This window comes from Antrostomus carolinensis, unplaced genomic scaffold (assembly GCF_000700745.2).
Source record: "Antrostomus carolinensis isolate BGI_N321 unplaced genomic scaffold, ASM70074v2 scaffold5321, whole genome shotgun sequence".
Lineage (NCBI taxonomy): Eukaryota > Metazoa > Chordata > Aves > Caprimulgiformes > Caprimulgidae > Antrostomus > Antrostomus carolinensis.
Genome location: NW_010291874.1, coordinates 62,236 through 84,890, shown reverse-complemented (window position 1 = coordinate 84,890; position 22,655 = coordinate 62,236). Strand labels below are relative to the sequence as shown.

The 22,655-nt window shown below is 40.3% G+C and overlaps 1 protein-coding gene across 1 annotated transcript in view; it reads right to left on the bottom strand.

The window, feature by feature from the left end:
• ALK (ALK receptor tyrosine kinase) overlaps positions 1–22,655 on the bottom strand; it is a 108,444-nt gene that overhangs the window by 48,456 nt on the left and 37,333 nt on the right. The window contains exons 4-5 of the mRNA XM_010176753.1: positions 21,437–21,537; positions 10,708–10,877 (exon numbers count right to left, since the gene is read on the bottom strand). Of these exons, the coding sequence (XP_010175055.1) occupies positions 10,708–10,877; positions 21,437–21,537 (271 nt within the window). The remainder of the gene's footprint in view (positions 1–10,707; positions 10,878–21,436; positions 21,538–22,655) is intronic.

Below are 22,655 nucleotides of genomic sequence, written 5' to 3'. Positions count from 1 at the left end.
ACAGCTCCTCTTCCCTCCAGAGGCATACAACCTGAGGCAGGTGCAAGGATGTATGTGTGCGAGTGCCAGTACAGAAAATAAAGTCCCCTGGCTTCTGGCACAAAAAAATTTTACACATCTAAGTGATTTTATTCTCACAAGTGATTTACACCCTAAAGTATTAAGCAAAATAAGTAGGTTGGGCTCCTGAAATCGTTTGGTTTCTAAAAGGAACTGGTAATCAAAGGCTGAAACCAATTTAGAAAGCATTCAGTGTTGATCCACCTTCTAGGAAGCAAAGGATATCTAAGAGTCCTGGCAGTCACAAAAGAGAGGGACTGACACCAGGTAGTCCATAGGAAGAACAGAACTTGTTATCTCCTTATAGAAGCTGTGCAGATTTGCCTTAAATCACTTCCACATTCTCAGCTGGCTTTTGCCAGGGAGTTCTGCCACTCCTACGTTACAAGAAAGATTCCTGTAAATGCACCCTCGGTGATATTACAGAACAACAAGAAGAGCAAACATAACCCACAATCAAATACTTCAAATCTGATAGTATATTGACATGCATTAATTTAGTGCACTCATGGATTTAGATTTTCTCTTAGCTTAGGATGTTCATGTTCCCTGAATGTATATCTGTCACATAAAATCATAATACTCTGCTTAGGAAGGAGAACAATTTCTAAAAGCAGCCAACCATGGCCCAGAAGCGAGATACAACACTGAGAGGTTGCATCAAGACTATAAAAACATGAAATTATCATATGCTGTAGAACAAGCTGCATGAAAATACAAAATATTATTTAAACCTCATTTTGTGTTATATCTTGATGTTTTACACCAGCAGAAGTTAAGCCATTCATGGGTCTCTTTAATGTAGATCTATGGCTGATGGTTCCTGCTCCCTGCCCTATCTTTTAGATATAAGCGTTTAGCCAGAACGTGAGTTCTTGCAGGTGTTCCAGTTTAGATGAGAAACTGATGACAGAAGAAGGTATTTTTGAGGAGCGACCCTGTTTATTTAGAAAGTCTGTAGAAACCCTGTCCCTCCACTGCAGCAAGAATCTAAACACCAGCAGATTTTTTTTTTTTTCTCAAAGACTCTAGTCCTTTACGCATAGTACTGGGTCTAAAATATCTTCTTTCATTTTTTTGTCTGCTATCACTATTCTTACATTAGTCTTCTTGTCTCCTACTGTTTTTAAAATCTACCTCTCTTTTACCAACAAACCAACCTCACAAAACAAAATTCAAATTAAGCTTCTCTGTTCGTATGTACATTTATTTTGGGACAGCATGTTCCTGTGTTTTGAATGAGGCTTTTGACTGTTTCAGCCACCTGACTCTGTCAACAAACGTAACCAACTTCCATATTGTTCTCAAATACAGTGCAGCTTTCACCACCACTGATCATAGAATCATAGCATGGTTTGGGTTGGAAGGGACCTTAAAGATCACCCAGTTCCAACCCCCCTACCATCACCAGGGACTCCTTCCACTAGACCAGGTTGCTCAAAGCCTCATCCAGCCTGGCCTTGAACACTTCCAGGGAGGGGGCATCCACAACTGCACAGTGAAAAACGTATCCCAGGGATATATGTGCCTTTTGAGTATATGTAGATTGGAGTGTCATCATCTTCTGCAACTGGTGTTCTTGTTAAGCTACAGATAGGGACACAGTCAGAAAAGCTGACTCAACCAAAGCAAAAGCTCCAAGCAGAAAAATATCCAGGCAGTCTCTGAAAGGTACAAAGGGTTTAGAACAGAACAGTCTGTTCTCAACAGAAAAGAGTTGATATAGTAACTATGTTCCTCCTTCTTTATTTCTGGTAAAGTAAAACAATGATGCTTCAATACTGAAATTTCTTGCTCCTTGGAGATATGCATTGGACATATGGAGAGACTTTTCTAAAATGGACTTTTTATGTTCTAAAGACATGAGCAGCTGCTATGAAAGAGCAGGTGATTGACAGAAAGAACAGTGGATATGGTGAAGGAATAGCATCCCTAGCAACAAAGGAAACTCCAAATAGCAAGACATAATTTTCCTTGCTAAATGATCTGTCTTTATCAGCTCAAAAGGCAGCAGCTCCAGCCAAACAAATCTGAAGATCACAAAAGTGTATTTTTTGCCTTCCCAATCCATACAAAATGCAGCTGCAGTCTGACATTGCTACAAGCCTCAGATTTCTTAGTTAGTGTACCTGATACCCACTGTGGGTATGTCTAGGAGAACTGTAATGAACATAGAATCCCTGGATGTTAAACTGGCTTCCAAGTATATCGTCTGTCCTCCTTCTGCCTCCTCCCCCTGTTTTCTCCAGAGCTGTAACATCCCACAACACTTCAAATGAAATTATGAGCTCTAGTATAAACATAAACTGTTCAGTTCCAGACATGCCATGTGAGTCTTAAACAAAAGCTGTCGGACAGATAAAGTGAGCTCTGTTCTACAGTGATCTTACTGGGCCTGTAAGTTACTGTGCAAGCAGCAGAAATAACTGAACCACATGTGAAACAGGTCCTGAACCACCACAGGTCACAGTCTGGTATGTTATGGAGAACCAGGACCTACCTTGGGCTGTGAACTACAGGCTGTAGCTCAGCAGAAGCTTCCCCCTCCGTGTTGTGTGCTGCTCAAACCTCCAGGAAGAGGTAAGGTGGAAATGGATTCAGCTACATATCTTTCAGTTGGCTGTGTCTGAAAATCAGTGCCTTGCACACAATGAACCTTGGTGTTACACTGAAGGGACCATGGGAGCTGAGTCTCTGACACATTCGATCTTTGGCCTGTTTCCTGGGGGTGCACACTAAATGCCACTTGGAGATGTGGATGTTTTGATTTGTACTTATGTTTGTAAAGTGCAAAACAGAGGCTGGGAAATGAATTACAAAGACAAATAAGCAGTTCTTGGACATGGTCCTCCATGTCTTCTTTTCCCTGAGACTTTAGCTCAGGTTGCATAAGAGAGACAGATACTTCTGCAAAGACAACTACGCACCTTCTTTGTACCTGGCAACTAAATACTTTTGAAAATAACTGCAGGCAATTTCCTTGGCAGAACCTAAGCTTCATGCCTCTTCAGACAATGAAGTGTTGCTCTTATGAGAGTTATCAAATGTTCAGTCCCCGTGATGCAAACCAGTACTTCTGTCACTGAAGGGAGTGCCATCTAATGTGCCCTTATGAGAATGCAATAGGTTGTGTTTTACTTTTATTTACAGTTCATTCAAGTTAAGGGACAGCCTAACTTATTTCACCTGCAGTAGCACTAGGACCAGAACACTTCTGAAGTTTCCTGTAAATTCACCAGGGATGAAAAAAATTGACAGAAATGTCTCCAAAATAGAAAAATCAAGTGAACGTCAAACACTGTTAGGACCATCATCAGTGCTGCTCTGATTGTCTATTAATCTGACTTTTCTTCTAACATGAATGCAGTTTCAGTACAAATCCTCTCTTGAGACTAGCATTTCTGCAACAAATAGTTCATCTTTTTCTCTTCTCTAATTTAATGCCACTATTAATTTAGAAATATGATGTCTTTGAAATTCCATTGAAACAAGATCATCAGTTAACCAACATTTCAATCATTAGCTTTGGTGGTTTTAGCTTAATGGGCTAATTAAGGGAAATTTACTCAAAACTGAAGATGGAAATGTCACACATCAGTGAGATGGAAAAAACCCCACAGACAGTCGCGTTCCCTTGCCCCCTCCTTTTCTTTTTTTCTGTTTGATCCCTGAAATCAATTAAACAATTCTCTTTGACTTTGGTGAAAGCTGATACTGAAACACCAGAAGCATGTGTTATTGCAGTGACTCAGTATGATGCTGGAGGTGACAAAGTCTCACTGATATTTTTGCACAGATCAAAGTGGAGCACGCTGACTGCACATCCAGTACTTCAACTGGCACCTATACAACACAGATGCTGTGGTGGATGGCTGTGAAGGCAATTACACACTGGAGCAGCAAAATTAGTGTTTGTTGTGACTTTGTTGCTTAATACACCCCAACAACTCCCTCACATGGAATCCAAGTCCTCATCAGCTAACTCTGTGTTTGTAAGCTAGATTTCTTCAATGGAATGAAAATATGGCTGCTACAAAAGGCTTTAATAGCTTGGATATTAGAAAAATGGTTACTTGAGGACTGGTGGAAATTCATTCATACCTGTCTCTTCTTTTGTCCTACTGGACCTCAGGAGCACAGCTAGAAAAAAAAAAGTTCCTTAGCTGTATGACAACTGGAAAGTACAAGTTACATCCTGCAGAGTTGAGTGTCAGCTGAGCTGTGAATGCAGCTCATACAAAGGCTTCTTTTTTTTAAAAAAAAAAAAGAATTCTGTTTGAGGCAGATGGGTAATGCTGTACCAGGTGGGGAAAAAAACATAATTCAAATTTCCCCTTTGGGGAACATCAGCTCAGCTGTGTGAAGGATACAAGTTTTACATAAATTCAAAAAGCACTCAAGGGTGACTACTGATCAAATATTTCAGAGTCACAGATAAGAAATGGCACCAAAGGCATAACAAATAAGCTTTTTTTGGTTTGTTTCTTTTGCCCAGCGTGTGAAATCTGAATCCAGGTGAACAGTTCCTTGAAAGGTAGGACCAAGTATATTCCAACTCAGTTAAATCTGACAGAAACAAGATAACATCCAAGCTTCTGGGCTGTAATCTTCCTCATTTCTCAGGATCTTTGAATCTTGGGTTTTACTTCAGTGTGGTCAGTACTTGAGCTTCACCACATCGACCTGGATTTTCTGTTCAGTTGGTTCTTTTTGTGTAATTAGTTTTTTCTTGATCTTAACAGAAGATCAGTTCCCCTAAAAATATCTGAGGCTTATTTACAGAGGGAAATATGGAGCTAAAAATATGAAAACACATCATAGCTATGTTGGCATAGCCTCCATAAGCATGTTTTGCTTACGTCACCTATCCTTCGGTCTTCATTGCACAGAAACGTAGCTTTTGGGTGTATTATATCTTCTTCTGTTCAGAAGGAAATAAAAAACATTATCCTTGAATTGAAGACCTCAAAAAGCTGATTTTGTGCCAATTCTGCAGCTCCTTTCCTCCAGTAACAACTCTGAATTCCACCTAAATATTGTCCCTGGCTCATACAGACAGTTCAGGATTCCATTAGCCAGATTCAGGCAGCTGTCTTCATATCATTATTTTAGAAAGGCTCATAATCATTATTTTTTTTTTCTTTTTATCATAAGGATAGGGATTATTAACCAAGATGGAATGTTAATCTCCTCTGTACTCAATCCCCCATGCAGTGACACAATCACAGCATGCCTGTACATACAGATCCCATTTCATAACTTGTAATGTTTTGTCTCTGATGGAACTGATTTCTCTTTCTACCTAGCTAAAATAATTACAGATGAACCTGCTTGAGTCCGAGGTACTTATGGAATGGAGAAGTTTCAGGTCACTAACCCTTATTACATTCAGGTTCCCATTAACTTCTCTGTTACAAATGATGCATTGTTAGCTCACTTCACAAAGGAATACTTACTATTTGGGATAAAAGACATACTTAGGTGGAAAGAGATTATTTGGAGAAATATAAGCATGTTAACCAAACTCAGTTATAGTGACAGAATTGCCATGCAGGAAGTTACTTAATAGCCAGTAATAAAGGCTGAAATTCAAAGGTGTTATTAAAGGCAAACATGCTGAATATATACACATATAAAATCTGTCACAGGTGCTCTGCACACACTGTCACCAAAACCCTCTTTTTCAGATGAACAGAACAGCCATCAGCAGAATAACTCTATTTCAAAAGGAGGACAGTGGCAGACACAGATAATGGTACAAAGCAGAAGAGCAGTAATATGGGCATCAAAGCCTCACTCTGTTTTTAACAAAGTAATGTGGGACCACATCGCAGCACCACAGGCTGGACTTGTTGGATGGATATAAGAAGAAAGAATAAAGAGATCTGAGTGTAAATGTGACCAGTGAATTATATGTGGTAATGTGTAGGGAGACTTATGTCTAGCTTGTATGGAGGGTCCCTGTTTCTTCGCCGCAGAATGAGAAGAAAGTTCAAGAATGACAGGAGACAAACAAGTCTCTGGGTACAAAAAGTTGCCAAGAAATTTCTTTTCTTTTTTTTTTTCTTCCTTGATGGGAAACCTGATGCCCAGAACCTTATTAGAAAGAAAATCTGAAAGCAGTGTGAGATAGAGACAGAGAAATGCAAGAAGAAATTAGACAAGAAGGGTGCTCAGTCACAGCTGGTAGAAATACAGCAGAGTGGTACAACTATGAGACAGGTCCTTTTTACTGCTCTTTTTACTGCAGGAATGAGTGAAAGGTTCCCCAGCTGCTTTGGCTGCCATTGAGATCAGAGCTACTGAAGGAGCCAGGCAGAACAAAGGGTCTCACTCTGGAGGACTGAAAGGGAACCACAGTTTGATATGTAGAAGAAAAACTGATGAGCACCAGTGTAGTTCACAAAAATCCAGCAAAACAGCAAGACTGGAAGAGGTAAAGAAGCTGGTTTAAAGAAAAGGAGTATAATCACCTGGACATGAATTTTGAGTTGTTGCAACAGAATATCACTTTCTGGGGTAACTTAAGTTTGTAGACTTTTTTGCTTTCTTCCTCAAGAAGGTCACCTCCATACCTAGCCTTTCAGGTAAGTCACATTTTTCTCTTCCAACATAGTATAATATTTCTCAGTACATGTTCAGGATAAGGTCATCAGCAGGAAAATAATTTTGAAGCTCTCTGAGAACAATGGGACTAAAAGAAAATGGTTTTTACTTTCTGAATGTGCTGTCCTGTTAAAAGGACACAGAGCCTACTCTTGCTTTTGTTGACAAGGCAAATGGTGCTACTACTTATGACTAAAAAATTAGTATCTAGGGACCTCAAGTAAACTCCTCCTCTCACTCCTCCTTCTACCATATGGTCACAATGACTTAACACATTTAGATTTTGTAATGCCAAAAAAATAAACTTAAGAAGGAAGGAAGGAAGCCAAGGAAACCTTTCTAACCAGTAGTACATTTGCTTTCCTTTTATATTTCTATACAATTTCCTTCTATCAGAAGAATGTACTGAGGTTGGACAGACTGCTATTAACACTTGCCATTTGCAAAAATGTTCTTCTCACTGAAGGTACAGTGAAATTTTTAAAAAACCCAAGAGGTTTAGTAGAGAATATAGGTCTTAAAAGATGAGAGCTGGTCTGGTCTGGGCTGGCTCATGTGGAGTCTACATGTCACCCCACACGGCTGGCCTCAGCTTCACCAAGGGAGCAGAAATCAAGAGAATTAGAATTTGTTTCTTAAAGCATTATTTTTCCAGTCAGGCTTCAGTCTATTAGAATTAGAGCTAATCCTTTTCCACCTTTTATACTGCCTAGCAAAACAGCTGCTAGGCAGGTTGGTGATAATAAGTATCAGCCCACAGCAAGCTCCAGAGAATCACTTTGTTACACATACTTGTATTTTATCTATGTGATAGATCTTAACCACATTGTTAAACTTACAGAATGTCTAATTATTAGTTACACAAATCACTCATCTTCAATTACATCAGCCTTCTGTTTGCTCTCCCTGTCACATTCCCATGACTATATCATTATTAAAATTTAAACTCACATTTACTTAATAACTAAAAACAAATGTATAAAAAAGTAACCTCAAACTACCAACTACTACAGAGCTTTCAAGATTGTTTCCTACTTGCATTTTTATGAAGTTAAAAAAGAACAATTCTCAGAGTCACCACTTACCATTGGAAAACAAATAGTAATTTTCCATGAAATAAAACTATTTTACAGTAACACAGTTCTCTACACTACTCTCAACCCAAATCCTTTAACACTGCATTAATGCCAGTACCTGAAAATGACCTGTTCTCTAGCTTTTACTAATCTGTGCAGATTATCTGATTTGCAGGTAACGTGTCCTTCAGGGAGGGGTAGGTGGCTCCATGGGAGCCAAATGAAGTATGGTAAGGACTGTTAGTTCGTGTTGAGTGTATTTCAGTGGCAAGTTGAAGTAAAGCACCTCTAGAGCCTTTGCCTTTTGCCTCTGGTAAGCACCATCTTTTCATCCAACAGTTTAAAGAGCTCTTGCCCTTGTTTGACTCCTTTAATTGTAGCTGTTGTGATGGCACATCCTTCACCAGGCCCTTTGCTGTTCTTCCCCCATGCTCTATTAACCTCCACACCACACGGGCCGACTCTCAACACTGTTTTGCCAACACCTTTCAGAACAAGGAAGGATAGCTAACTTTGGGAAGATGTAAAAAGCCAGGACTTCAGCCTCTTTAAAGTCCACACAGAAAAGGTAAGACCTCACACAGGTTGAAATTTCAAATGAATGCTTTCCTAAGGATCAAACAGGAGGAAAGAAGACGTTACTCTCGGAAATAAAGCCTGTGTACAGGGCTGCCCAGGCTAACACAGTGCTAGAAATCTAACATCCCTCAGCTCCAATTTAGCTTCTTTGTCATACTCCTCCCTACTTTCTATTCCTGCCAAATCACCTGAAATGTTCTAGCTGTGGTTTTTTTCCAAAATACAATTTCTTCCAATAGCCTGAGAGATACCAACATTAAAAAAAAATGTCTGTTTCTAAAGATAGAGCTGATCTAATTTCTTGGAAGTCTTCCTAATGATTCTTTGAACTGCTATAAGCCAAACAGGGAAATTATGGCCAAGCAGCTTTTGAACAAGCATGGTTTTGAGCAGTTTTAGAGCATATTATCTTGTTATTAATAACACTTTCCATTCAGCTTCCCAGTCACAATGGAATGTGCTTTAATTTTGTGTGGAACTGGTACACTGGTGAGCTTTATTCAAGAGCTTTACTTCTGTGAGGTGATTTAAAGTTTCAGCTCCTTCTGTAGGAATATCTGCAATATCATGCTTCTTCTAACTCAGATCCTCTCTGCTACTGACACAGGAACCAATTAGAAAAAGATAGGCACAGCAAGCTTTCAGCAGCACCAGCACTGTGTTCACAGCAATTAAGTACTTCTCACAATTCAATAAAACTGTCATTTATCTCCAAAGAATATATACTGCAGTCTCCCCAGTACCATTTTGGTGTACACTTCCATAGAGTTCTTTCCTAATTTGTACATCAGTCCAGATTTCCTAAGAAACAGGTTTCAAGATGGTGAGAAAGATGCCTGCAGTATTTCCAAGTCTCATGGGAGATTTCTTCCTTCACAGGAAGGAGTGGTTTCAACTAAATCAATCTTGGAAAAAAAATAATTAAAATAGTGCACTTTCTGTGAATATATAAGGACAAAACTTTTCAAGAGACACCAAAACTTCAAAGTTTTCCTTGCCTATGTCTTAACTTCCATCCAACTCCAGTCTCCCAGTGAGCCCAGCTGTCTTTGTAAGTAATGGGGAGGTGAGGGTGTCAGCACCTTATACATAATAGTCAGCACCATGTATCAGTTGGATCTGTGACTCCACATGACCCACTGCTATCCTGGCTCCTAAGATCAAAGTATTCTCTGCTTGACTGTGCAATCAGAGAGAATTTAAAGGAAAGCAATAGTAGAAGACTACAGAATACTTCAGGCACAAAACATTCCCCTGGCAACATTAGAAAATAAATCATATAAATAATAATGGCAAAATACACGATTCTTCAAAGGAAACAGCTGAAGGGAATGAAGCAACCAGGTACTTCAGCAGCGACTGCACAATAAACCTAATGCTGATATATTTTTAAAATCTTTGATGCACGCATATTAATATACATTCAGGACCAAAGTGTTGGCAGTGTCCTTGAATTTGCAGCCTGTGTGCATTCCCAAGAGCCAGCAAGGTAAAAGACATACTCGTACAATGTTTGTTCAAACTTCTTATGAGGCAAACTATCCCTTAATGAAATCCATTATTTCTATAGCACAGATTTCAAAAACGACAAAGGACACCAGCGCTTGTGACACAGATTGTAGATGCATCTTACAGCCTAAGGGCCAGGGCAGCAGGAGGTGAAGTATGTCTGTGTCTTCTCTATAAACAGCATAAGCCAGAGCACACAAAAAGTAAACAATGAACAACAGAGTATTCCCTTAAAGCTGACTTGTAAGAAACAGCTAAAACAACACTCTGTAAATAAGCATATGCTACCAGATTAAGCATATGCTACCAGATAAACCTTTTATGCTTAAAGCCAGAATACAGTCATAACTGAGACAGCCCTTTATTATGATGAGCCTCCTGCTACAGCTAATATCAAGGTGTTCAGATGCATCCTTGTCTGGTTTTCAGCAGGTTCTTCTCCCATCTCTTTCACCCTCAGATCTAGACACATTGAACACTGGGGACTTTGACATCCAGAAAAAAAATAAACTATGAAGCTCATATCCAACTCTAGCAAACCACGAAAAGGATCGAACATGCTCCATGAATGTGAGGAGAATGATGATTTCCAACAATGACATGGAGACATAGAATTTTAAGCACCTTGCTGTAGACTACCTGGTGACCCAGTCTGTGAACCAAGACCACCACACAGGAGTCCTAAAACTGGGTGCTTTGCTTTAACTACTCAGTTTTTCTCATTCCCTGCCTGTAACAGAAGATACCTCCCAGAGATGAAGTGCTTCCTCTCCCTGAGGGAACCACTTCCAGGAGTGATGCTGGCCATTTTCATTGCCAAGTAGCTGGTGATGAAATGACTGATCACCATGAAGGGGAAAGATGAGGAGACTCATACCTATCCAGTATATCTGGGAGAGGTAAGATCATCCACTGCCATATTCCAAAACCTTCGCTGTTATCTGAATGCCAGAATGTCTGGCTCTGTTCCTTTCCTGTCTTGTTCTCGACCAGCACCAGGGATACATTTCCCAGCAAGACACCATGGATGAGCCATGACATTCGTAGCTAGAAGAAAGAGAACATATGAGATTAAGCATCACAAACATTATCCAAAAGTTAACAAAATTCCCAACTCTTCTTTCATTTCTTTGTTTTCTAATCACCAAAAAGTTGATTCTCCCTCCCTTACGCTCATATAAACCCTTTAGAAAACTCCACAGATTTGGAAGTCTGTAATACTTAGTATATACTATTTAACATTGGAACTACTGGCTTGTCTTTTTGGTGAAGTTGAGTCCAAAACCTCTCTGTTTTAGCTTTCACGTATGTGCCTGTAATTTTAAAGGGATAAGCTAATACCTCTATTATTTGCAGTACAAAGGTTACACTCCCCTAAGATGCCAGCACCTAAGAGAGTCAAATTAAGACTAACAACTTTTTCAGCAATAAACTTTTATATTCCAGCAGCACCAAACACAGGGAGAATAGCTGCCTGAAATAAGCAGGCATCATTAGTAATCACATTCTCATCCCCCAGATACCCTTTTCAAAAATCAGTTTTTCCTTACCCCTTTCCAAGTTTCTAAAGACTTTCCAATTAAAGTTAAGTAATAATTAGGTTTTTATTAATTATAATACCTTAGGGAACAGGTTTTCTAACATTTTTGTCACATTTAATATAATTTAGTCCATTTCTATGCATTTATCCTCATAAGTAAAATTATTTCATGTAGTTTTCTCATTTTATTACTTTCTCTCCCTCATCATATGAAAAGAAAAACAATCCCTTCTACCTCCAATTAGTCTCAGAATCAGTATTATATTAATATAGTTGTCTAATTTTCTTGGGAAGAAGAAGAGCTAGCTCTTTGTCGATAAAGAACATAAGTAAAATACACATATTATTACATGCAGGAGCTGGGTCTCATCTCAATATCTAGTAGAGGTGAGAATGCTGAAGGAATGAGTTTATTAAAGCTACATTAATAATGGATTTTTGGACTCAAGAAAGCATTCAGCACAGTACCTAGCGTCCATGCGTATTAAAAAATAGCCCTCTGGTTTTTAACACTTCAAAGGCAATGCCTAAGTCAGGAGGTTAGGTATTAAATTTATATTTTTTACAGGAATACTCCATAACATTACTTACTTTCTTGCTTTGATAGCACAGAATATTCATATACATTTCTCAGCATGAAACACAACTGCTAGATTTTGCTTACAGTTCCTATCTCATGGTGTAAGTCTGTCCTGGCAGACAAATTCGATTCAGGGGTGAAAAGGACAGGAGTGTTGCTCTTATTCCTCGCTAATGCCCACAATTCTGGGGCAGGTGAAACAAAATTATGAGTACCCATTACATTCACTATTAGTATTGAATTTAGGTAAACAGTGCAGTTCACCTGCCTGTCTCCAAACTTACAAAAACAGCAGTGACTTTGATGACATTGTAAAACTATAACAGAAACCAAAAAAAATCTAGATGTGGTTCTTCTCTCACTCCAGATCCAAAGTGACTGTACTTGCCTGGAATCACTCCTGGGTCTGATGAACTGCTAGTGCGTATGACACAAACACTGACAAGGTGAGCAAACTGATAGGCAGGTATGGGTCTATGAATCCATCTCATGACCTCATTTTGACCACAGATGTTCGAGACTGATGCACAGGTTTTCTGTAGTTCAGCGAATCATCACTGGGTCTTACCAAACCACAGCACTTCTGGGGACAAGCCACTGCTCAAGTCTGACTACCAGTTCACTCTCACCTCAGGTCTGGGAAAGGACTCAAGGAGTTTCATGTCCATTTCCATAACATCAGACAGCAGAAACTATAAGATGAATTGTGAGGATTTTCACCTGGCAGACACCAGAGAGCAAAAGCAGAGCTGAGCAGGACTGCAAAGAACTGCTTCAGATACGACACAAAATTATGTCCACGGGGGCAGCTGGTGGAAGGCTGAGTTCATACCCACAAATTCACCAGAACCAACGCTGGTAGAAGAGGCTGCTGACAAAGGTTTATGGTTTGAAGGCTGATGCCTTCACACTTGATATCTGCATGACTACTCCTAACTCTTAGTGCATACATGGTCTCAGTGTCAGGTGACAATCAAGATTAAATAACCTGTTGGGCATTTTATACTTTCAAGCCTATGAAGTGAGACTACTGAAATTACAGTGAAGATTGCACTCCCTTAAGTATCATTAGAATACCTTTCAGACCCACTTAAGTAATTTCCTTTGAGAAAACTGATCAGGACTAAACATTTTTTTTTTTTTTTTTAATTACTTTGGAATGCCAGTGGACAATTAAAGCACTCAACCTATAGCAGGGAAAGCAACTCCTCTTACTGAGAGTCCATAAGTGAAACATTTTTAGGACCCTAATTTCAACTCTATTGCAATGCACTATGTGAAGTTTCTAACACAGATAAGTTGGAGCAACTTCACTGTGCCATTTTGACAGTGCAAAATTTGAGCAGTAAAGCCCTGAAGATCCTACTATGCAGGAGCTTTCAGACCTCCGCCTCTCTGGAGACCTGCCAGACAGTAAGAGGCAACATCTACATGATCAGAAGTGAGAAAGGAGCGAGCCTTTGATAGCTATTCACGTAACACTAGAGCAAAAGCTGAAGCAGTTGATGAATTGGAATGGATGCCTTTGCACACATGTCAGCTGTTTGAAGGAAAGATGTAGTTGGCATTAGATGTGGGAGATCAGCTCATTGGCAAAGTGCACTGTGCAGACTCTAATGAACTGGCTCTGAGTGAATTGACTGGCATTGTGTCCAAACGGGCATTTTTGGCTGTGATTTCCATGGTTTCTAAGCTTCACAGCAGGGCAGTCCAGGTCTTTTCACACCTGCTGAAGTGAACCAGAGCAGATGATGAGCTGGATGCCATAGTAAAGACTTCCGAATGGAGCTGGCATTCATGCTACAAAATACAGCATCAATGATGGCAGATGGTACTACATACACGATGCGTCCTGTAAGTAGTGCAGTGGCACATTTGGAATAATTTGAATCTGGGCTGTTGGTGGCATACTCCTAACATTATCTATCAAACATCTCCCTCTGTGTTAAACCATCAGCAAAATATTCAGAAGCTAGAAACATCACTGCAAAATTAATTAAGCATTGCAGGTAGGCATTGGCTCAACAGCATCTTGCTTTCCAGCTTTAGAAGCCACCATAGCTGGTGATCAGCTGTTCATGTGCAAACCCACTGACTCAGTAAATGAAATGTTCTAAACTGATTTGGGGAAAACTAACTGGAGAGAAAGCCCATGGTAAACACAGAGCATATTGAGGCAAAACTCAGGTCAGATGGCCACATGCATTGCACTGCAAACACCATCTGGAAAGATGCCTGGTGAGAATCCCCTTAGCCTTTGAGTTTGTGGAATTTCTGAACTGGCAAACGGGAGACTCAATTCATTTGAGAAAGAAAAAAAACCTAATCCTTACCAACAGGGCTTGGCAAGTTTAACAGAGAGGTGAAGAAAAACAAGAAGGGTAGATTTTCTAGCACAAGCTGCATCAAGACCACCTGAGAACTGAGACTTGCATTTTACTTCCTTATGCACAAAAGAAACAAAATACCAAGAACCTTCTGGGTGAAGTTTGGGCCTGCTAACACCTGTGGGTCTACTTTAATGGCTAGAAAAGTTTCAGTACAAGCTAGTGCTTAGATGTCTGACTGTGTGGACACACACTCTCACAGCAGCATAAATAAAACGCTCCTCAGCAGCACTCCAGAGAGTTACTTTTTCTTTTTTCTCCCTTTCTGAGTGGCAATCCCCATGACTATTAGCGTTACCCTCCTACCTGGCAGGAAAAGCTGGTTGTCAGTCTTTAGCACAGGTAACCCAAGAAAGGGGAAAAGATGAACATACTTCAAACAGGGCTTGGAATAAGGTATTTTTAAGAAGACAGAGAAGAGCCTACAGGAATCCTGCTCCCAAGGAAGCGCAATAGTTGGATCCCACTGGTGCCTATCTTGCTACCCATCCCCCCACAGGTTTGCACCTTGTGAGACAGCACATTACTTAGTTCTCGTGCCCCCAGTCCTTGCCCTCCACCTATAATACATGCTCAAAGGAATTGCTCAGAATTTTCTTGACCAGGAACTGTGGATTCTTGAAATACAGGCATATTTTTTTCTGACTCTTGTCTTGACTCTTCTTCACTGGACAGGAAACAGCAGAAGTTGTTTTCAGATGTGAATGCACTGACCCAGTAAATGTAAGTCAGGTGTTAAGAGAAGCTTGGAAAACACTTCATCGTTGAGTAGAAACTGAAGCTGCAAGTTGGAATATGGTTTACACGGAATTAGACAATAGCTACAGACACCTTTGCCAAGTCTAAGTTTTGTATATGAATATGAACTATGCTTGAGGCATGAAGTTTATCCCACAGGCAGTATTGTTTTTCTCACTAAAAATGAGAAACAGTTGCACACAACAGTTCAAGCAAAGACACCTATTGGGACTGCTCACCAATTTAGACCTGGACTCTTATGAATAAGAAAGACAAGCAAAAGGTGTTCTTCCCGTTTTTTGACCAGATTAACAACTGTGCACAATCAGTCTCTCTTGCAGCCTGCTGCCACTTCTGCTTTTGCTTAGGACTCAGATGTGCAAGCAAAAATGTTATGTAAATGATAAAATGGTAACTAACTGATCTGATCATATAGATTTAAAATACCTAGACACGCAAGAGAAGCTTGTATTTTATATGAACAGACTCTCATGCTATTTATTCTCACATTATTTCTCACTTGTGTTTGCTTTTATAAAATCAAGAACTTAATAAAAGCACCTTCATTTCAGGAAACAAACAAATAAATATAAGGTTGCCAACAAAAGAGAAAGGAAGAGAAAAAGTTCATCATTTTGCTGTCAGAGTACTGTGAAGTAACAAGGCCTTCAAAAAATTTCAGATATTGTAGATCTTCCAACCCAATGACACAGAAGCCAGGTGGCAAAGGAAGCAAGAAAAGATAAAGACAGATAACTGTGAACAAGCTGTATAGATTTTAAAAACAACATTTTAAAATAAAAAACAGATGCTAACATTCTACAAAAATAAAGCACATGAAAGGCTCTGCTAGAGGCAAATCTATGTTGCATTTTTCATGCTCATAAATGTTCTGAGTCAATGTTATTACGATATACCTAAGTTATTTAAAGCTCAAGGAATAGAGGTGAAGGAGAGAAACGCTCTGCAGGTGTCAGCATGGGGCTCAGAATGCACTCCAGGAATGATTTATATTATTGATTTACATGCTTTAAAAAAATACAACACTTCTGCATAGAAAAGAGAGCTGAATTAATAACCACAGAGAATGAAAACATCTTTATATCTATAAACCTGAATGAGAGGGCAAACTTCAACTATACTGTTTTACATCAACCTATTATATTTATTTTCTAGAGAGAGTATGTTTACGTTAAAAAAAAGTAATTTCAGGCTTAAAAGAAGTCTGGCTCAGTTTAGTACTTACTTACATAACACAATGGTGGCTTTCAAGAAATACCTAATGGAAATGTCAAAACAGCATCAGAATAAGATTTTCATTATTTTAAACATGGCCAAAAGCACAAAGCTCTTTTACTATCACAGGATCTGTTTTCATTGTTTTTCAGAACAACTATACCCTTTAAAATGCTTGACCCAGGATCTAACAGAACAATGAAATAATCTGTTTCCCAATCATAATGTAGTCCCTCTTGCAAAGAGTCACCTTCTTTTATGGAGATGCATGCAATAACATTTAAGGCTAATTTCAAGTTCATCACCATCCAGGCAACACCACCTCTGTTGGTTGTTATTCTCCTCTATTATAGCCTACATCAAAATTGCTTGTATGGATTTTACTTCTCAGATATGGCACTAAGGTCTATCACAGGTTCCCTTGTGCTGAGCAAATCACAGACTTGCTAAAAATCAGTCTCCAAACTGTTGATGTTTCTGCAGTGACTTTCAAACGGAAGTAGTAGTTATAATCCACTACAAAACCAAATCTTGCAGGACAGATAAAACTACTGCTGCCCAGGCAGGTACACCCTGTACCCAGCCCTCAAAGAATGCAGTAGTCCTGCAGCTGGTCTTACATCTTTTTATGAGAGAAACCCAAACACTTTGCAAAGGCACAGGTATGACTCTTATGATCTAAGAGGCACTACAGCATCCTTCAAAGCCTGAGGATGCAGATGGCAGAGAGGATGTCTGAAAAATAGAATGAAAAGCAAGTCAATGTACATGACTCTGCACTTGTACAGCAACAATGCTGGGATTGAGGGAGATGGGGTTGCCTCAGTGTCCAGACTTGAGGGGCCAGAACTCAGTCTCCAGCTTCCACACGAAGGTGAGCACTGCCTGGACATCTGCAACACTCCTGTGCCAGCTCTCTGACATCTTTGTAAAGTACTGAGTAGTATGTGGCCATTATAGTCTGGAAACTGTGCACACCTAGGGGCTATCAGATGTGGCAAAGCAATTTAGTTTTGCCATGGGTGGTGTCTGAGATGATAGCACTTCCCTTGGACTTCAATTGCAATGTGTTTTCCCAGACTTCCAGAGAGCAGTACAGCTACTAATAACATGCATATGGATTTCTTCTTCGAAATGAGGAAATGTCTAAACATCCCATGATCCTCTTTGCCCTGTTGGCCTTGTGCAGGCCAACCAATTCCCACTCAGATGAGGGGAACCACAGTGTGAAGAGAAGGAATGAATGATGCTATGCTTTATTGCTCAAGCTCTATAAATTTTTACTTTAAAACAGGCCACTGTTTGGATAAATTCTCTGCACTTTATGTGCATTTCTATGCTCAATTACACATGTTTTGTTCCCAATGAACTTTTACATGTGGGTTAAAAGATTTTCATTCTTGATTATTGTGTCTCAGTTTGGTTCCTGAAGCATTTCCTGAGCTTTTTGTTGTGTTTCCCCTTTCTGGTTGCTTCAGGGTAACGGAGCATCTCTTCATTGTCTACGCATACCACTTCCTGCATTCCCCCAAGATTTAGTAGAAGTGTCACAGTTTCCCTCTACCACATAAATTGGGTTTTAAACATACAGTTAATGGGGTCAATAGGTAAAGGACTCTACCAAATGTGCGACATGAGAAAGATAACAAAGACTGTGTGGACTGCAAACAAGAGAGATTCTTTGAAGCCAGGATACTCTAGCCAAGATTTAATAAAACAACAAAAAGAAAGAGAAAAACTAACTGAACCAAGAACAAAGGGCAGTATCACAAAGTAACCGTTATGACATGCCAAAAGAGCTGCAGAACAAAGAAAATGAAAATACAAAGCTGCTCAAAACAAACAGGAGCAAAGTTCAGGAGAAAGCTATACACAAAGTGCAAAGCACTTTAGGGTCAACCCCAAGCATGTGTGGGAAAGTACAGGCTGTGTTTATTACTCTATCTCCTGCATGCGTTTTTACCCTCTTCTCATCTTTTGATGCATGTGGGGCAGTACAGAGTAGCTCAGGCTGATTTTTCCCTTTCTGAATTAATAAGGAGCCTCCCACAGGGCACGGGAAATGCTAGGGGAGCAGAGCCTGCAAGCAACCCAGCACGCTCCAGGTGACCAACCTCACAGATGGAGGGTCACGCTTGCCTTGCATTTAGCAGCAATATGTGTGTCAAAGATCGTCCAGGCTCTGGAGTTTCCAACTGCTAGCGTCAGCACTACTGCAAACAGTTATCAGGAACCTCAGCAGAGAAGGTGTTTGGACCAGGCCATCCCACAAGTCTCCAGGGTGTTAGCAGTCATTTTCTCAGACTGTTAGTCATCTCTGTTGCCAGTCTATCACAGTGGAAGATTAAACAGCAGCCAGGCTGAGGGAGAAAAAACAAGCCTGAAGCATTAGCAAACTCTTTGTGGCTGGCACCCACTGTGGACTGCTTGACTGTTTCCTTATCAGCATTGAATCCTGGTTCCATGGACATTCTGGCCAAAAATCAGAATCCTCCAGCCTGGTAGACAGTACTGCAGCAAGTAATGCTTCTCACACTGAGGCTGAAGTATTAATTCTTATGTACACCTCAGGCTAAAACGCAGGGTGTCGGCATTTGCTATGGTGGGTGTAATGGTCTAATATCACTGCATAAAATAACAGCAAACTAAGGGACAAGGGGAAAAAATAGTAGCTTCAGTAAACAGCAGGTCTAGTAGTGCATCAGAGCTTCCATGTAGCAGGGAGAAAAGAGAGGTGAGTCAAGATCAGCAAACTGGGGATGCCTGCTGGCCTCCTTGTCGGCATATGGCCTTTGATGAAGTCCTGTGCACAGAGCAGGGCTAAGCTCCACTCAGGAGAGCTCAGGAGCAGTGAGCGAGCTGAGTAACCAGGGCAGCACGTTCAGTCTCATCCCCTGGAGTTCAGCTGAGCTAGGCATGTTGCTACTGGGGCAGACGTGGTGTACAAGGAGGGGGAAGGATGTTTAATGACTGGCTTAAGGAGACAGCCTCCATCATTAATATATATTGGTGGAGGATGTGAATCTGAGCCAAATCTCTCTGGGGTACTGGAATCAGCTGTCAGAAGTAGCCACCATGTAAATGAACACACATTAGAGCAACCAGATATCTAGAGGAGCACGTGAGCTGGATCAAATACAAGAGGGAGGGCAGGTTTATGGCTTGCTCTGACTGTGGAAAAATAAATGGATCTAATTCACACACACTTGCTGAGATCCCTTTGCCACACGAATCACAAGTGAGTTTTGTCAGTGGGATTTCTGTTGCCAGAGAATCTGTCCTGATTGTTACACATCAGGTGGAGCTGTCAGCAGTGACAGGTAGAAGAAAACTAATCTTTCAGCCAGTTCAATAGGGAAGTGATTAAGGGTGAATGAATACAAGACAGCATTATGGTATTTTCACAACCTCGTTTCTGACTCTAATTTCACTATAAGGAAGTTTGTTGGCACTTACTGGAGGAATAAGTGAGTAGGGGGGGAATACCTCCTTTCTCCTCTTGTGTTGTGCTGAAAAGTGGAATTAAATTATTCTGCTCACAGACAGATTGTTCCAGTAAAATAGAATTTGAAGCCACCAGGGGCTCATTGAGAAGAGAAGCTTTTACACTATATGAAAAGGCAAGAGACAAAACCCTTGCCAAACTCCTTCACTCTTTATTACCGACAGCTGCAATGCTGGATGCGTCTGGATGCCTTTTAAGTGCCAAGGGGAGTGATAGAGGTGGGATGGCATGTGAGCAGATGAAATACACAGCACCTTCTCCCCCGACAGCAAGTTTAATTATTTGCACTGTTGTATACACAAGAAAAAAAATATACACATATTGGGAAATCATTCACTCTGATTCCTGTGTCAGGTGGATTATGAAAAACACTTGCTCTTGCTGGTCCATGGCAGAACAAGGTCTTAAAATATTCAGAACCTGCATATGCCTTTGTCACAGAAGGGAGGAAAAACAAGGTAGAATGTATTTCCTAAAGAAGGAGGACATAAATATATCAAGAGAGCAAAACCAGATGCGCTTTGCTATATGAACCGATGTAGCCAACAGAAGTCAACCTAACCAAACTTTAAGTCAAAGAAATACCATCTTCTATGTATTTTCATTCCAGAGAACTTTCTAACACATCACTTCTTATCCCATCTGTATTTTAAGATCACTGGAACAGGAAGAATCTCAATCTTTTGTCTGTTCGGTGCTCAACCAACTAATACCAAATTGTGCTTTGTTGGGGTCAATTTTCCCAAATCCCTATCCTCCAGGATCCAGGACCTCATGTGACATTTCAGGGTGACCATTCAAGATGTGCAATGCTCACTAATTCACTAGCCATGGTTCAAAGTCCTAAGTCATTAATAAATCCTATCAGTGATAATATAACCTGTGAGTCTATAGACTAGAGTAAAAAGATGCAGACAGGTAATCTCTCTGTAATCTGCAGTTTAGGGGATAAGCACAACGGACTCAGAAATGACAACGATTTGTGCAAGGTTGGAAAGCCTTGATACACTTGCTTAAATCGATGACTTACAACTGTCAGCAGCTTTTCTGGATGAATAAGAACCTGTTTCCATTCTACATGAATTTATCTCTACTGCTGTTAACTTCAGCACACCTATGAACAAGGCCTACATGAGGACTGGCAGGTTTGAGGTGCAGCATGATGAAGACCTGCCAGTTCAAATCCCAGCTGTGCTAAAGAAAGCATGCACGATATTTTCTGAGCAGCTCAGGGGTAGTCATGAGGTCTATTCTTTCTTGGATCTTGCAAATACAATGTTTGTTCATGCAAGAAGCTTCTTCCTCTCTGCATTTATGTAATGCTGGCTGCTGTACCCTTACAGCATATACATCTAAACATTAAGATTGTAATACATCATGTGAGGCCATACAATGAGGACAAGATATACCAAGCTTTTCAGAACACATTCTGTGCCATTTCAAGCAGCTAACCATATCTTTCCCCTGCACACATGAGCATTAAATGAGTACATTTTATAGATAAACCACCAGACAAAGTGGTTGCTGTGCTATTGACCTAGTGCCTATATTTGAAAACCAGAGTCAGACACATGAAAAAGCTCCATAAATTGCAAAAGAAGAGAGAACTATAGGACTTGCCTCGCAGGGGGAGTTCCTCAAGGGAGCTGGAAATGCAGTGCTGGTCATGACAGTGTTTGCTACTGCTGGTGCTTTGCTGGTGTTAAGGAGGAGTACACAACCTAGATAAAAGAGCAGGAAGAAGGTCAAACTGCAGCACTCACCTTCTGGTTTCAGGGCTTGTGAAACCTCCCCAGCACCTATGTCAGCTGGCTCCTACTACAGGAGAATGCCAAAGAGAAGAAGGCTTTTTCAATTTATTAGGGATGCTGCTTCACTCAACAAACATACTCAGGAAATACATTTAAGAAGTTTGTCTGCCTTCCCCCTACAGCTGTCTTCCCTTCCTCCATGACTTAAGATTCATCCTCCTTGCAAGGCTGAGTAACAAAATGTATCTTTTATGAACAAAAAGTAACTTGGAGAAGGATATTCATCTTGGCCAATCCCAAAACAAAATACAATTATGGCAAAATACCACCAGTGTAATACTAATGCAGCTGGAGGCCTCTTTGCTCCTTTAATCATTTGTTGTAACAAGAGGAACAAGGGCAGTAACACTAGTGTTTTTCCTTGGCAGTTCTGTATGAAAACGTGTGTATTTGCACTATTTCAGCTCTGCCCTCAAGCTCAGGAAGGTACCACTACGTAGAGCCCAGTTATTTGGGTTTTCACTGAAATTGCCTCTACAGCATAGACAAACCATGAATCAGCAGCACTTTATTGCCAGCTCCCCACAGTACCTTCTTTCTGGCTCTTTGCCTTCATGTTTACCTATGCTTCCATCACTCTGTGGTCTGTAACACTGCAGGCTGAGCCATCAGACAGCACAAATGCACTGTAGTCTATACCAGTGCACACATCCATGTTGCTATTCATGTTTAACTCCAGATCTGACCTTCTCAGGCAATGCTGGGATTACATACCATTAACTCTGCTGTTATTATTGTATCCCTTTAGATGCTCTGTGCCTCAGCAATAAATGCCTCCCGGGATTTACATTATTGCATTAGGAAAAAGCTTATCCTGGCAGGTAGCCTGTTTGCCAAAACTCAACTAGCAGTTCAATGGTTCAAAAACTCAACCAGTTCAAGACCCATGGTATAAACCTTCAATGGATCGTACAAGAAGGATTAGAAATGAACTACTGGGATTTGGCTAGAGGAACCAAGTGTAATTATACATAAAAGTGGAACTCAAGGGACACTGGATCAAAGAGAAGAAAAATTAGGAACTGAGA